This window comes from Prenolepis imparis, unplaced genomic scaffold (genome assembly GCF_030444845.1).
Source record: "Prenolepis imparis isolate NDT839.2.m4 unplaced genomic scaffold, iyPreImpa1.0 SCAF_8, whole genome shotgun sequence".
Classification (NCBI taxonomy): Eukaryota; Metazoa; Arthropoda; class Insecta; order Hymenoptera; family Formicidae; genus Prenolepis; species Prenolepis imparis.
Genome location: NW_028141166.1, coordinates 13,695,581 through 13,713,276, shown reverse-complemented (window position 1 = coordinate 13,713,276; position 17,696 = coordinate 13,695,581). Strand labels below are relative to the sequence as shown.

The 17,696-nt window shown below is 37.6% G+C and overlaps 2 protein-coding genes across 2 annotated transcripts in view; one reads left to right on the top strand and one right to left on the bottom strand.

Moving 5' to 3' along the window:
* LOC145939925 (uncharacterized) overlaps window positions 1–17,696 on the top strand; it is a 307,103-nt gene that overhangs the window by 92,452 nt on the left and 196,955 nt on the right. The window lies entirely within an intron of this gene.
* LOC145939919 (headcase protein-like) overlaps window positions 6,610–17,696 on the bottom strand; it is a 132,075-nt gene continuing 120,988 nt past the window's right edge. The window contains exons 3-5 of the mRNA XM_083044560.1: window positions 9,804–9,992; window positions 9,113–9,298; window positions 6,610–8,615 (exon numbers count right to left, since the gene is read on the bottom strand). Coding sequence (XP_082900686.1) covers window positions 8,442–8,615; window positions 9,113–9,298; window positions 9,804–9,992 — 549 coding nt within the window. The 3' untranslated portion in view covers window positions 6,610–8,441. The remainder of the gene's footprint in view (window positions 8,616–9,112; window positions 9,299–9,803; window positions 9,993–17,696) is intronic.

Genomic DNA, 17,696 nt, shown 5'->3' with positions numbered 1-17,696 from the left:
GATACCTTGAATCTGGTATACACGAGTTAACGTTCATTAACGAATTAACATCACAATCAAGCTATTACAAGAAGCGCGTTAATCACCACACCTTTGTCCCTCTTTGCCGGAGCGAAATCTTTCGTCGTTCTTTTTTCTTTCTTTGTGGCGGTTAACGCGCGGAACATGAAATTTAACATTTTGAAGACCAACTGTTCCTCACTCTGCAACTGTTCTCAACATTCTTCTCGATTTGAGCGGTATGGTAACTGATATAAACTCAGGTTGCTCGGAGGAGATGCACGTTTCAGAGCGCGGAGCCATTGAACACCAAAGGATTAAATATAACTGCCCTTTTCTTTCTCGAATGATACATATCTCTAATATAAAAGAAACAGAAAAACTGTAATATTGTTTTTTTTTTTTTTCAACGCAATAAATGTTTGCGCGCGCGATCTTTCTCTAATACAGTATGTAGATAATAGTGTTACACGATTAACTATATGTGTATACTTAATGTATAAACGCGCACTGATATATAACATATACGCACTTATATGTCTATGTATTTAACGTATTTATGTGTGTTTTGCTTATTAATCCTTATTATTATAGAAGCACAAAAAACAAATCTCAAACACCGTCTGAATCTGCGTTTTGCTTGCAAAATGAAAGAGAAGACGCGAAGGCAAACGATGAATTGAGGAACGAGCCACTAAAAAAAACCGTGAAAAAAAAACAAGCGCAAGAATGCCAAAGACAAAGTCGTCGAGGCAATTCAACATATTAAATGAAACTAAGAAAAGTCTGCTCTCGGAGGGGTCTAGACACCCGTTGCCACGAATTCAAAGCCAGATGATACGTTCGTCAACAATATTAGTGTCAAAAACATTGAATAAAAAAATGTAGAATTCATATATCAAATCATGTACGGTAACATATATATTTGAACTATAATTTAAAATAAACTGTAATTTAATTTAAAAGAGATACAAGAGTCAAAATTTAAAACGCAGTGGACTTTGTGCTAGATAGATTTTATTTTAGTAAAATAAATCATCGATTAATATAATTATAATTATTTTATAGAAATTAAACGTATCGTCTGGAATCGAATTAACATACTGAAATTGATCGACCAGAAGGAAGATCGCATAATTCGTTGAATACGCTTCTACGGATGTTGGCCTCCTCTTTCTATCGATCACAAGAAATTATCACCATTTTGCGTACTAACGATCTATTGTCCGCTGATACGCTCGCGTAAATGCTGCAGAAAAATGTAATTAAAAAAAAGAAAGAAAAGCCGATCGATAAATAATCAAAAGTTTTCGCAAACTTTGACCGCAATGTTTAAAAATTGAAGAGAATAATTGAAAAAAAGAAAAAACAGACGTATATATATTCTGCTATATAATTGTGACATAGCAACCGACATGACTGCTTATTAACCTCTGACTTACTGCAATAATATTGCGACTAATAAAAACATCGTTAGAAACGTGGGAGAATAAATGTATCTGCTGGTATGTATATATGTGTATTTGTGTGTATGTGTGACGCGAGCGTAACTATATCACATGACTATGACGAGAGACCACGAGTTAATTAGCAGCACGTTGATCTGGTGTTACAATGCGCAGGAAATTCAATCGATGAGACGGAGATCATTGTTGATTAATCGAGATATCGGTTACTCGATACTCCGCTTAGATTTTGTTTCAAGTTTCGTAACATATGTATGTACACAGTATATGAGCGACAAAGAACACCCGGCTACTGCTAATTTATTATTTTGTAATCCCTTGAATAATCACAGCGAATATCCTGGCTATTCGCCGAATATAATATTTACGATAGAGTATCATCTTCCGACTTTTCTTGCGTGTCTCGATTGTTAGAATGAACTTATATCTCGCGAATGGTTCCAGCCATTTGATCTTTATAATATCTACTGTTACTCCCTCAGCGTGTTCATCTTGTATTTTATCATCTCGATAACAGCAAGTATTATAATGTGCAATCTACATGTTACGGGTAAAGTCTCTTACGGCTCATTTCGTGCTTTCACGATTTGACGCTTGAAAATAAGACGTCTTCTCATGTCTCGTCGTCGATACCGTAGAACGCGTTCGCGGTTCCTTGAGTGATTTATTTAACGCGTGCGGTTGCATATATGTGGTATGAGTATATGTGTGTATGTGTATATATGTATGTGCATATGTGTTTTTTTTTCTTCTTTCAGTATATTTCCATGGAGCCCGTATACGTTGCTTCGCGCATATCGCGACGTACACGTTAAACATACGTATATATATATGTATATATTGTATATACATATATATATTTGTATATACATATATATCTCGATATACCTATAGTTGTCTAGCACAGCTGTAAAGACTCTTACTTGCTAAGAGACAAAAATTGATGATTCTTAAACATACGTATTATTCATTTCTTCATATAATATATAGATATCTATTTATATATATATATATTTATATATATATTTCTTCATCTATTTATTTATTTTATATATATCGAATTATTTAAACGAACTTTGACCGACGAGAAAATCGTTCCCTCACGTCCTGTAGCCACGTCAAGGCCGCGTGAAAGGGTTCCGATGAACAACCGATATAATATTACTATGATTAGTACGTAATAAAATTTTTCCTCTCCTTCCGTCTAATCGTCTCCGGACATTCACAATATGACACGATAAACCTATCATTAGGACTATTCGTTCGGTCGTCTATCCGATTTGTTTGAAAGCTCTACCCCGACGCGATATACCTTGTAGATCCGCGATTTTTTCTCGAGACCGATCGGTGTAAATTTTTGTTTTCGAGCTACGCATTCAACACTAATAGCGCATATGGCGATTCTTCCCAAGGTCGAATTTCTTTCTCAAGGCTGACGTTTCGATCTTGACCGAGTCCCTCACGATTCAAGGTCGACCGGCGCCGGGGAAGAGTCCTCGAGACGCGCTCGAAGTTTTTTTTACAACCCCGACACGAAGCTCAAGAATAGAATCTTGCCTTCATCCCTTTTCTTCCCTCCCTCCCTCCCTTCTATCTTTTCTTTGGATGCCGGGTGAACGACCGACGAAAACGAAAGAGTGTCTTAACTACGAGAAAACTGTCGTTTATATAAACTTACTATGTATCGATGATTCAAACCTTCTTTTCTTTTGAATTAATGACTATACACTAAACTCTATTCATAATTCAACCATTCATAACCTCTCTCTATTCCGTCGCGAAAGTTCATCAACCCCCTACCCCTCTCTTTCTCCCATCCCCCCGCCCCATACACAAACGTGCCACGAACGCGCTATTCGGATTATATAAAATTCACAAACGCGGGATATATCGATTACTCGGTACACCTTGGACCGCGAGAAGAACAGCGTCTGATCGACGATGTCTCGAAGATCGCGCGATCAGGACGAATCGTCGACGAGATCACCGTCATCCTCGTCGGTACCCTAGTCGTCCATATAAAAACACTGATATACAAAACGTTCACTAGATCGACGGTAAACGTCGGCGAACGGAGCGGGACGAGAAATGCGTAAAAATACACGAACGTCTTCAACTTCGCTGCTTAACGTTAGCCTGAATGTGTGTCGAGAATATTTTTCAAGTATAATAACGACGAAATTTCTGAAAGATTTGACATTCAAAATCACTGATATACTTCATATGAGGTTCCAGACTAACAGTTGCTGGCGCGCTAGAAGCGTTTATGGAACACCGTCCATATATTTATATTGGATATGACTAGCTTTCTGGATACAGGATATTCGAGATTTGTAAACTTTAACTTGCCGAAAGATGCAGAATTTTTTTCCAACGGAATCGAGCAACGGTTGAAATGGTCCTTTCTCGCGATTTATTTTTGTTATCCGTATATTATTTATATTTTGAGATATTTTTATATATATTTTAAACTCTATAAATTGATCAATAATATTTTTTCATTCTTCCACCGTATTTCTGCATCAGCTAACACAGTGATGTATCGGCCAGTCTGCAATTAAGATATATCACAGTGCTGTGCTCTCTACACGGAGCTTATTATATGAGGAACCCCATAAGTGTCAAACTCTTTTTTAATCTTCTGTACGTGTGTCTTTCAAAGGCTGTTAATTTTTTCAAGATTTATTAAAAGATTCGACATTGAAAATCACTGGAGGAGATGTTATTTATCTGAGAATGCCAAACCTTCCCACAAATCCTACTCCTGCGCATTTAATAGCCTTCGGAAAACAATGCGCTTTCTAACTTGAGTTCTTGTACCGTCTTTCTAATTTCGCGTCGATCTTTATGTCAGGCGATTCAATGTCGAGCGATTTTGCAGCAGCGTTAGAGCAGCGAAGAAACTTTTACAGCTTCTCGTCGCGCGATTTCACCCACGCCGTCGATGAAAATAGCAAAAGTACAAAATCGCTATAGTAATTACCCGAATAAAAAAAGTTAGCCTAATGTATAACGTTAACCTTATCAACTACGGAGCTAAGTGCGCCGTCGTGCGTCGACGCACGATCGATGATAAAAAGACACTTGCTGTCCTCTTAGAAAAAAGCAGCTACGGCACCGTCATAATAATGAAAAAGTTATCCTTTTTCTCCCTCTCTTCTACGCGGCGATTTTTTCTTGTACACGGTAAGTGCCGTAAAGTAAATTCGTCGTTTCTCTACGTTCCGGGGATCCGCCGATATCAGTTTGGTGATTCGAAAGAATCCGATTGAATTTTTTTAGTCTGCGTGTTTGCGTATGAAAGAATTATGACAGAAAAGAAAACCGAAGAGATGCTTCAATCATATCGCATGTTGCTGACTTCGTTTCTGATCTACGATCAGCTGATACGTGTGATCGATCGTTGCCAAAACTTTTTAATCCCTCTACAAAAAAATTACTTATATGCGTTATTTTCATTATTCTTTTTTCATTAGCAATAAAACAATGAAATAAATCTATTAAAAGAAATAAAATGTTATGTTACTTTTTACTACATTCTTAAAATATTTTCAAATTGGACATTCTCAAATTTTCTATTACAATTATATTCAATAGATAAAAAAGATCATGAAAAGAGAAATAAAAAATCTAGTAAAATTGTATAATTATAAGGAGCTTTCACTTTCTTTCTTTATTACGAATCTATGCAACGATCGAAGTGATTTTGATCGCTTGGATCCGTGCAAAGCCGCGATAAATAACTGATTAACTTTCTGAAATACCGCTAAAATCGTACCGATCTTCTCCGTTCCTTTCTTTTTCGTTCTTTCGATAGGAACTCAGAGGAGCGAATAATAGCGCGTACCGCGGACTAATGTGGATTCTTATTAAAAATTGAAAGCAGTAGGGAGTACAGGCGACGCGTGCATCTAACGTACACGTGTCTTAAGTCATTAAGGAACTTCTCGTACACGTTTCCGATCGCACAAGGAACTTGAAGCAGCTTAAAAAATTGCTGCCGCATTAATTTCAAAGAGAATCTTTCATTTATCTTGAAAAATGTATCATTAATTTCCTTCGTAAACATCAATCTTGCATTATTAACAATATTTTGCGAATATATGTAATTAATCGAAAATTGGATGAAAATGATCTTTTCGATGTTAACTTTGCGCAAAAAGGCAAAGAGAACGTCGCGCGTTTAAGCAAGAGACTTGTATTTTTTCTAAGACTTAATTTTGAGGGCAACATTTCGATGTACGAAATTTTTATTCGTACGTGCCGTGAAAACGAAATTCAAGTTCCTTCAGCCGTCGATCGACCAGGCGTACTACTGCGTTTATTAAATCTGTGTTGTGAAAGTAGCGAATTTGATAAAGAATAACTAAGAATAATATAAATACGAATTGTGCAAACAAAATTTGAAAAAGGACCAAAGAATATTAAAAATGCTGCTTGCTTGGCAATTGCTCATTTGGCACTCTGAGAAAAACGTACAATCGAGACGAAATGATCGGAGAAGAAGGACGCGACTCCTTGCCTCCGGCACTAAACGCGCGAGAAATTAATTAATAACGTGGGAGTTTAATTCGCACTCAGGAAACGCGCGCCGTTATTGGCTATCTGAAGAAGCTTCTCGCATCGATACATCCTTTTAAAGGTGCTCTTAAATTGCGCGTTCTCCTATGTGCATGTTTCTCTTTTTTTTTTATTTTTTTGCTTTTCACTCCCCTCCCCTCCTGTTTCTTCATCTCGCTCACTTTGCGATGAATCATAAGAGAAACTGCACGACTACTTGAAATTAATGATTTTTGGATGGCTCGTTATAATAAAAAAAATTGTACTTACTGAATATGTCTGGTAGTTCTTCTGCCTTTTAACATTTTTTCACTAGAAACATTATGTAACCAAAAATTACGTATACAAAAAAAATGAATGTCTAATAGCTTCTCCTGAGAGTCTAACAAAATATTTCCGTGCATCTGGAATTGATAAGCACGATGTAATCAAATAAAAAATCATAAACGTGGATTCTTCTCAATAATTCATATAGTATCAATATAAAAAAAACGATGTATTGCCTGTATTAATAAAACACGTTAATCTTACAAATAAATTAAACTTATAAGTAACAAAAATGATTTTTTTTCATATGAAAAAATCAGAATTGCTAATATAAAGTCGAATCAAAGTAGCCGCACAGCTTCGCGATCTTCATCATCTTCGTTATTCGCGCTAACGCTTCGCACACACACACGGGGCATTATATTTATTATCTCCTAAATATACTTCTCTCTCCCGGGCCGTATGGATTAAGTATATTTTTTTAAATCGAAGTAACGTAAAAAAGGTACACGATCGACTATACTACCTTGAGAACGGTGGGCGGTCTGTTTGCGGGACGGCCGCTATTGGTGGACAGCAACGACCAGCATCGCCAGAAAAAAAGAAGGTTCTCTTCCCTCTTCAAACACTCGCTTCCTCTCCCACTTAATATGTTATATACACTGGGGCTACTACGGGGCGATCACGACTTTCCGCGAGAATCGTCCGATACTCTCGATCGAGTGATTGACGACGGAACCGAGGAGCGTTCGCTTTCGTCTAGACGGGAAAATCGTGTGTACACAGCGAGAGAGCGGAAGTCTGTCTCGAATTGGTCTCATTCTCCTTCGGATGATTTACTTTCTTTATTTTACGACTGACGAATCGACGAATTTCGTCGTCCATTGATAAACACGTTCCTGTGTCCCAAAATCGCGGAAAGTCGCGACGCACGCCCGACCGAATCAACGTTTCAAACCCATCGAATGAGTCACACAGATCCTTAAACAAAATCAACATGGCCGCCATAAACGTATAAACTAATAAAATGTAAAAAAAACAACGTTCTCGATTTATCTAAGTAACAAACGATAGTTATTTCTTTTTTTTCCTTCCCCTCACAATCTTTTCTAGAAAGAATAGCCTTTTTTTTATATCTATACATGACGTTTTTATAATAAAGGGACCTATTTTCCGCGTCTAATAATATTGTTTATCTTCGCCTAAATTTATTTTTGCATTAATTTTTCTTTAAAGCAATTCAACTAAATAAAACGGGAGACGGCGAAAATTGTCATACGGAATTTTCTCGAAATCATTCGAAATGGGCTAAATGAATGATTCTTTGCTAGTCAAATTATGCCTAACTTTGATATTACGCATATGTATCTCGTCAACGAAAAATTTTGCTAATTAAAAATCTATATCAAAGAAACACGTTTCACAATGACAATCGTGAAAAAAAATGTCGCGCATATTAATGAAAAATTAATAATTGCCACTAACATTTCAACGAATAATCGCACGATAAATGCCTACAAAAAGTAACATACGGAAGAATACACTAGTTTTGTTAGCCTCGCCGCGAATCATAGAACGAAAGTTCGACGTCTCCCGTTTAAAAAAAAGAAAAAGATCAATCTAGACAAACCTACACAATTGATATTAAAAAGAAACATCCTTAAACTTCATTAGCGCTACGGGAACGCGCCAAGGGGCTCACAAGTACCGTCTCGTTTGCTACCGCAAGATATACAAATTAAAAATACTAAAAGCGTCGTTCAGAACAGCCAATTTGGCTCATCACCGTTCTGATTATATATTAAAAGAAAACTTCCTAAGGGAGATTACAAAAGAAAAGAATCTAACACCAGCTCTATATATATATATATATATATATATATATATATATATATATATATATCGACCGAAATGAAAGTCCCTAAGAAATTAATAATAATACATATACATCGGTGGATCCGGCCGACGAAACGCTCTACTAAGGAAAGATCGCGGCCCCTGAGTGCGTTCGCCATTGTCAAAAGTCTCCTACGAAATCAAAGGGAGGATTCTAGAGCACGGTCGTCCGGAACAGAGAGATCTGTAGAAGAGGGGACGCAGGTCGGCCGCGGTGCGCAAACGGCGGCGGTTCGCTAAGTTCTCTAATGGTTACGGCCACTGGCTGTAGAGCTGAAATTGCTCGCGGGTGAAGCAGGCCGAGAGCGGCTTCACGAAGTGCGCGTCGACCGCCCTGCAATGCGGGCAGGCGAAGACGCGGCTGTAGTCCGAATAGAAGTTCAGTCGCTGATGAGGGTAGATCAGGGGTTTCTGGCAGCTGTTGCACTGGAATGAAAACGGAACGATTCGGTGCGTTCATTTCGCGAAGCGTCTCCCGCCCGTCGACGTGGCTGCGCTGAACCAGCGATAGAATTGGAAAACTTTGATCGTTCAATTTCGTATCGCGCGCTTGAAATATTTGCCAACTGCACAGCCCCTTTCGCAACAGTTTCATGAGGTAAATCATTTCATTAAATTAATGGCTCTCTAGAATGATAAGACGAAAAGAATTCGAGAATAATTAAACGAAACCAATATCAGTACAATCTCGTCTGCGTTAACATCAAATTGAGAAATAGCAACACGTTTGTGAAACAAAAGAAGAAACTTGGACTCTTTTAGTTTCAACTCCATAATTTTACAGATAACACGAAATATTATGCCGTCAAAGAATTTTTTACGAGAGAGCGCATCGTCGTACGCAGCGATATATCAAACTCACTTCGTGAGTTGAAGGGTCAAGGATTCGATCGGATCGACTGGTCACGAATTCGGCGACTTACCTTGAGTCGCTCGCTGCAGCAAGGCATGGCAGCGAAGATATCGTAACTGTACATGGTACCGAGGACCAGGCTCGAACCATCCCACGGTTGGGTACAGAAACGACAACGTACAGGCTGCCCGCCGCTGCCCTCCAAACAACTCATGCACACGGCTGACAAAAATTGCGTGCGACCTTCGACCTTCACCTGGAACCAAACACCAAAGAACCGGACGTGCTATCGTAATCTTACACCATATGCAGCATGTTGCGGTTTGATCGCGGACCACGACAAAAAATAAATCGCTCGACGACAACGACGATTTTAGTTTCTCGCAAGATTATATGCCATCTAAATTTGTAATCGATAAATTAATTGAGCTAATCAATAAATAGAGAAAATATATTCGTTAAAGATAGCTACATCCTGCTATTGATTTGCTATAGAATAATAAAGACAATTTTCGAGAATGGTACTCAGCAAATCGGATCAGCATCTTGCTAATAATTAAGACATCACTGAAAAGTTTTACGAGCATTTGAGAAAATAGAACAAAATATAATATTAAATTTCGTTTTGATAAAATAGCTAAAAACCTACATCCTTAAATAACTTGTTAACAGTTTTATATAATTGCTTTTAATGATCTATTTTTTTCCATGAAAAATTCTGCAATTCTAGAAAATTTGTAAAAATCAGAAATAAAACATACCTCAGCACAAGCTGGCGAATGTTGTCTGGGTGACAAAAAGAACGTCCCGTCCACCAACGGATACCTGTCAAAGACCAACATGGCAGCGCGACAAAGAACGCATGTAACTCTTGACCACTGCAAAGCAGCCAATGTCGACAGGATGAAGCATCTGGTGTCGTCGTTGCCATGATTTCCCTCATCCTCCATCTGAAAGCAAATAATTAATAAATTAATTATTATATGCAATTATATTTTTTCTTGTATAACACATAATATATCAACATGATTATATACATATAAAAATCGTACATATATTTCTTTTTCTCGATATTTTTTCGACATTTTTACAAATAAAAAATTCAGATTTTTCTTCGAGGCTTCTAATTAAAGGTTTAAGCTCAAAGATTCAATGGGAAATATCGCGTCGAGCAAAAGATTCCGGAATAGCTTAGGCGGAAACGATAGCCGGTAATAACGTCATATTCCTTCGTTCGATCTCGTTTCCGGTCTACGGGGGCGCGAGAGAGTGACGATAATTTGAATGCAGAATTTCCCATCTGGTGGCTCGTACGCGCGCATAGAGTAATAACGTCGGCGACGTCAACAAAGCTCACCGCTTCCTCCGTGCCCGTCCTGGTCGTTAAAAGGGTTCCGTGGAACGTTCGCTGTGGCCCCCGGGAGGAGAAAAGGACGCGAGTCCTGATACTGCGGTTGTAAAAAGACCGACGACGAAGGCGGTTAGGGTGGAAAATCTGAAGAATACAGCAGCATGGATCTCGATAGCGAATAAACTGCGAAGGCGGTAGCTCCGAAGCGCTATAAAGATTTTCGCAACGAGCAGGAAGGGTGGAGTAGACGGAAAAAGGACACAGCGGTGAAACGCGTTTTACCTGGATCAAGGCACTGAAGGGCAATGCATAGAACGTAGAAGACTGAATGGAAGTTTCGGAGAACGCGCGTTGAAGGTCTCTCATAAGCAGACAGGGGGAGAAAGGGAAACAAGAAGGCACAAAACGAGGTACTTCCAAAAGATGCTTCAGTGAATCTTAACGCAGTCTTGGAAAAGTCTGCTAAAGCTAAAAGCAGAAGCAAAAGTTGAGATAGTGGAGAGTATACATGGTGAAGGAACCGAGAACGGAAACGAAAACAGCAGCAAAAAGAGAGTGCGAAGTCCGTAGTCGAAATAACGACTGCTACGAAAAAGAAAATTGAAAATATCCTCAAAAGAATCAACGAAGCGTCCATGGCGAAAAAAAAAAGAAATGTGTGTTCTTGTGCCACCGAACAATCATCTTTCATCAGTAGACATTTATAATTTTTAATAAATAATCTGTCATCCCATTTCACGAAAAAAATTAATAAATAAAGAGAGAACATATTTGTAAAATAAACGAAAAAATTTGAATTTGCATATATATAATTATAATACATTAATAGAGCTAGTTTTTTGTAATTAATAAAAAAAATATTGTCATCTTACAATTAAATATAATAGTGATCGCTTCATACAGCAACAAAATCATATATTATATATATATAAAAGCAAATCGCGCTTTAATTAATTTTTTAAATCTAAATACCGAGAAATTTCGAAAAATTGAAAAAAAATTTTTTATATCTTATTTCGAAGGCCAAGGCCAAGTATCTTGGCTTTGTTCTCGTCGATACGTGACGTCCTGTTCTTCTATAAGATTCCCCGAAGATGAAAGTATATTTCCAGATTGTGAAGAGGTCTTCGAGTACTTGGAGTGACCGCTCGAGGGGCACAATCGCGCACGATGGAGAGAGTAGAGAGAAAAGAGGATGGTACGACAACGAAATAAACGAAAGGAAAGAGACAAGAGAAAAAAAAATATCGAGCCTCGTCCGACCAACGCATTCGAGAATTCGAAGAGAGAGAGAGAGAGAGCCGGAGTCCTTGAAAAGCATCTCCTCGGATGCTTGAGAGAATTGTATGGAGCCACGTACATCCATTTATCCGTCCATCCATCTCGCCGTGAGGATTCAGCGCCGGTGTCGAAGAAATAAATTGAATTGGTACGTCGCGAGTTTTGTTCGCGTTGTCGCACGACGTACGATCGGGGCATAAGATCGTCGAGAAACACTTCAAGTTTTTACGACTTCGATTAAAGGGCCCGGTGTTGTGCAATGATGTTGATACGACACAATACACTTCCTGCGATTTTACGACCCGTAAGCCTATAGCGCGAAATACAGAAATTGCCTTCGAGAAATGATGAAGCTTATTTGAATACGATTGCGCCATGCAAATTCGATAAAGTATTTTATTAACTATGCAAAATAAAGATTATATTTGTTTTATTAATTGTAATGATTCGTATAATTAAACCGTAATTACATGTATATATTTATTGTTTTAAACAAATCCAAAACACGTGAGTAGATTATTTCTAAAAAAGATTCGGTAGATGTGAAAAAATGTTCAATGATCGCGACAATAGTGGCGAAAGGTTGGCGAACTCGGATAATTTCGGCGAGCCTGCCTAAAAATCGAGGAAAGAAAAGGCGCCGGAAAACGACAGGGGTGGATCGTAAATCGTGGTGTACCGTAAAGGGACTTATACCGGCGGCGTCGCGGATTATCGGAATTCAATAATGCGGGACGATACAAATAAATGTGAAAAAAAAATCTATCCTGCTCCGCTACCGCATGCTCGACGGTGCAAAATAATAAAGAACTGCTGTTAGTGTGAGAGGCTGCGCGCAACACTATATCTTCCCCTTTATTGCTTGGCCCAACTTTCCATTGATTGCGATATAATGAGATCCTTGAAAGAGGATTATTCGATGAAAGCAAATTGAGAGAAACTTGAGATTGCAACATCTTATATAATCTGACATTTCGCAGTTCTTAAATTAAAATCTTCTCTTACTTTAACTAATCAAAAATAAATGCGAATATCCACCGTCTACTTGGAGATTTATTAATTAAAGCAAAATGCGGTAGAAGTTATGCTATAAATTCTGACGAAGGATATATTTCAAGCTCCCGATCTCTCATAGACCGAATTAAAAGTCTGAAATGATTTCTATCGAAGTGGAGGCTCGTGAATTCAACTTTACCGCACGAAGATAAAAGGAGGAAAAGAAGAAGGAGACGTATTCGGTGCTAAAACCGCTTGACTTCATTTTATGTACATTGTGCCGAGGAGACGATCTTCTTGGAGGCAGAGGGAGGAAAACAGAAAAAAGAGGAAACAGGGAGATGGCATAGGGGATGCAGAAAAAAAGGTACCACTGGGGATTTTTTAGGGTTCCTAAGGACGCCCTTATTTAGAGCCTTAACATCAGCGCGGACTCGGTCATAGGACGTGAGACGATAAAAGGCGGTATATAGGCGAGCGTAAAATTCGTTACGATCGAACTTCGCCTACTTCCGCTACCATCCTAAAGAGGGAAGAAAAGTAATTACTTACGGAGACGCGAAATAGAAAAAGAGAGAAAGAGAGGAAGAGAGAAAGTGTGCGAGAGGCATTCTTTGATTCTACAATTTCTATTTTACCTTACGACAACATGGAAAAAGCTTTATTCTAATGGAAAAAAAACTCGCTCTCAATACTTGTACTGCTTTTCAAAAAATCTAGTATAATATTGGTATTATATTTAAAAATAGAAAAAATTATTTATACAATTAAAACATTAAAATTCGTGACCAAAAATTGATTCATATTTGTAATATATAACATTTATATTATATTATTGTTATAATAGTTAGATTGTGTAATTCTTTATAATTGTATTGAATTACGAATAACAATTCAATTCTATATAAATAGCACCGTCGAAATTTTTTTCTATTACAATGCTATTTTCTATCACAACACAACAAGAATGTTTTGATCGCTCTGATATATATTTAAAAAGAGCCACAATATTTCATAAGCTTCTTGTTCTTCTGTAAAAAACATTATCCAGCTAACGCAAACTTTTAACCTGGAATGGAACTCAGCAATAAGTCTCTGAAAACATTCGAGAAGTGAATGCGCTCGTTGCATTCACATTTAACGCGAATACGAGCTGACAAAACGAGCTTTCTTACTTTCTTTGAAAGCATCAAATTGACTTTAAATAACTAGATGGTCTACAAAACATATTTACGAATGATGTGATAAAACAATAAAAAAAAAGAAACAATTTTGTTTACTTGATTTTTGTAAAAATTCAGAATTTGTGTTCAAATTACCTCAGCATTAAAATCTTTCTATTCTTTATTAATCATTTAAATAGTAATTATACATATTCCTTATTTCTTACTTAGTGAAAATAATGTAAGCTTTATGTGTTATAATTAATTAAAGATTTTAATTATTAGAATTAATACAATTTTAAAATTTTATGATAAAACATTACATCTATGTATATAAATTTATTATGACAAATTGTATTTTTAAAACAAAAAGGATATTAGCATTTTATATTCTGTACTATTGAATAATATAAAAAGAAAGAGTTTAAATAATTTAATGTAATCCAAGTATTAACTTGTAAAAACTTATAAGCCTACAAACAATATAATATCATAGTAATTCCATCATGTGAAATTAGTAACGCCATAAGTTCCAGTTCCGGATGATGGGAGCTGATCCGGAGGCTCAGGAAAGTTAAATGGAAAATAGAAAGTCGAGGATCTCTCACAGAAACAAAGGGATTACTTAGTAGGACTGTCCATGTATTACTGCCGGAACAAAGGATTCGCGAAAGATTCCCCGCGCATCCTCTTCAACATGGAAGGGTGCGGCGGCCCGGAGCGATAACAACTTCTCGCTCAAAGTTCTTCGCTTCCCCAACGAGGGGTACCAGCTCCGCGTCGTTCTCCATGCAAGTGACCCACTTGCCGGTACCGGAAAGACGGGCCGAACAAAGACATTCGAGTCGAGGTGCTCCTTCTAGCGTAAAAATAATCAATCGCATCTCCGAGACTTCATTTCCAGAAGTTTTGTGATGGTGATAGCCTTTCTTCGAGCCTCGCTCTCGATCTGATTATTTGTGCTTTGCACAAGAAAATTCTTTTTTATTTAGCTTCTAGTTACATTAAATTGCAGTTATAAAAAATTCGGTCACGTAGTTGACAACTGGATGAATGAAAAGCCGGAAATGTGCTGATTCGAACGAACAATTTTTTTTCCGATTACGCGTTCGCCTATATATATTTCCGATATAGCGTCTATAGGATTGCTATTAAAGTAAGACCGATAATACAACTTTTCTCTTCGAAGCTTCCTCGTCTCTTCGACCTCTCCTCTTTTTTTTCCCTGCACCCTCTAGGGAATCGTAGCGGCATCTGTGTCGATGCAAGTGACCTACTGGCATTCGGGAGAGAGATTCGAACAAAGAGACCCTTCTCCTTTCCGACTCGTGCTTCTTCTCGCGTGAAAATAATCGATGACGGTACCCGGACACTCCGCCGTTTCTCCTTACTTTTCCTTTCTCCGGCTGACTTCGCTTTCCCCTTTGAAGTAAAGGGAGGTCGCCATCACACGGGAAAAAACAGAAGGGGAACCAGACAGATATCGAGGCCGAACAACGCCCGACGGAACTTCCTGAGTGAAATTGCGGTCCCTAATATTATTGACAATTGATACGACACACGCCTCGTGGCGCTCCTAGAATTTTATCGGGACCCTACTCGCGAGAGAAATTGCCTTTCTTCTCGGATAGTCTTGTTCTACCGTGGGGGATACTCGGGGTGCGGAAATATCGTGGATACCGCGCATGCAATACAATACATTCATTGCGAGAGAAATGTATATGTATTATATAAACATTATATAAACATTATATATGCATTATCTAAAATATTATATAAACAATTCTAAAACATTAATATACAGTTGCAACTTATAGATTATGTCAGGTTAATTTCCTGTAGTAGAACTTTCTTGAATTTTGTATATAATGGAAAAATTAAAATGGAAAGCCACGTTAAAAACAGAAGACTTTGCGGAATAGGAAAAAGAAATAATAAAATATGTAATTGTAATTAACGTGAAAAAAAATAAAATACTTTCTCATGTGAATTTCGATGACAAAGATAAAATGCAAGGTAAGAAACATATGTAAAAAAATGCAGCTTTCTGAAACTTTAGATTTTTTCCGGTAATATTTTATATTGTTCCAATTAAATGATTATTCCCTTCTCCCCGTGATAGATCAAGTATGAAAATGCGAAAGTCACAAAGGAAAAAGAAAAATGATTGCGATAAATTAGACGTCATTCTAAATGTGCACAACTTTAAAAATAACAACTGTAAAAAATAGTACTAAATAATTCGCCAAAAAAATAATGCAGATGAACGAGAAAATGCTTTTTATTCTAACATTCCATCTTATTCCCGTATGTTATCAGATTTGCGATACAGCCACGTCATGTATCACCCCCTCCCCCCGATGCATTAATTATTTATCATCCGGGGTGAATTTACTCGTTGGCGGTGGTATAATGTCGGTGATGTATAGTCGGCGATGCATCGCGTGCTCGCTTTAGCATCGAAAAAAATTATGGCTTTGATCGAAATCTGTAACAAGCATTTTTCGATTCTCAACAATCCCAGCGGACAAAAGCACCAAACATTGGATGACCAAATATTCGTGCGAAAAAAGCTCGTAAAATAATACACATCATATATGTGTACGTATGGGGAAAAAGCTTTTCAAAAATTCACGTATTGAAACGGCAAAAATTGCACAAGCCAGAAATATATTGCAAAAATGATAAGATTATAAAAAATGGAAAAACTTGAAAAAACTTGGAAAAGTTTTATTTTTCTCGATAAAATGGCCCGATTAGATTTCGATAGCCCTATCGACGAGACACCTTCCATTGTAATACTGTCGTCGATAAGTTAAAAAGGGAGACAGTGGAGCCTTCAGTCGTTCTTTTGTTCGGAGTTCGATAAGAATAGGACGGATATATTCGTATCTGTGTGCGTGTGTGAAAAGGTTTTCGTGCATATCGCGAGAGAATCAATAAGCGCGTGCGAGTCTCGCTGTATATAACTTGTCGAAAAAAAGCCCTCCGCGATTTGCAGAAGATAACCGCTGCCGATGGGCGGACTCCCCTTGCGGATTATAGGCGGAATTAAAATGGGAGACGTAGACCAGATGAAAAGCCCTTTTTTTTTCGCGTGCGTTGACTCTCGGCTTCGTTTATCCGCGAGCTGACGAGGCTCACAGACCCGAAATTTGACGGGAGAATCAACTCCGAAGCCGTACGCATTGCGAACAGACACATTGTTGCTTTTATCATGTTTCCTACCTGCAGTATCGATAATAATCTAGAACGTATTAAAGAGACATGATGACATTTCGAATTATATTAGAGCCATTTTCAATGTTATCGGTATCAGATAATTTACACAAACACAAAAAATTGTATGACAAATTTTCCATTTTTTTCACGAGATCTTATTTCATAATATTGAATTAATCATTCAAAATTATTAAATTTAAGAATACAATACAATACAAACTAATTAGTTAAAAAAAATTAATATTCTTTGTAAAAGAGAGCTTATAAAATTTATATTAAATCTTGAAAAAGCTTTTGTGTGTGTAAACTCTTTCAAGTATTCCAGCCTTCTGAAGTCTTCTTCAAGCTACATAATTAAAGTACGAACCACTTCAATGAGTCTTCTTGCTCGAGTAAGCACTGGAAAAACATTCGTTAACGAAACAGAGTCGCTAACAAGACAGAAGCCAATCAAAATTTCGAGATAAGATAAAGGATGTTGCTATATTATTTCGAATTTAATAAATCCAGAGGATCGCTTGGTTGGCGACTCACTGATCTGTGAGAGCGAAGGGAGGATGATCCCGAGTTCCGTTTGGGAACAAAAACGGGATGGCATTCAAAGCACTTCTCTGCCTCACCGCAGTCTGGGTTGTAATTAT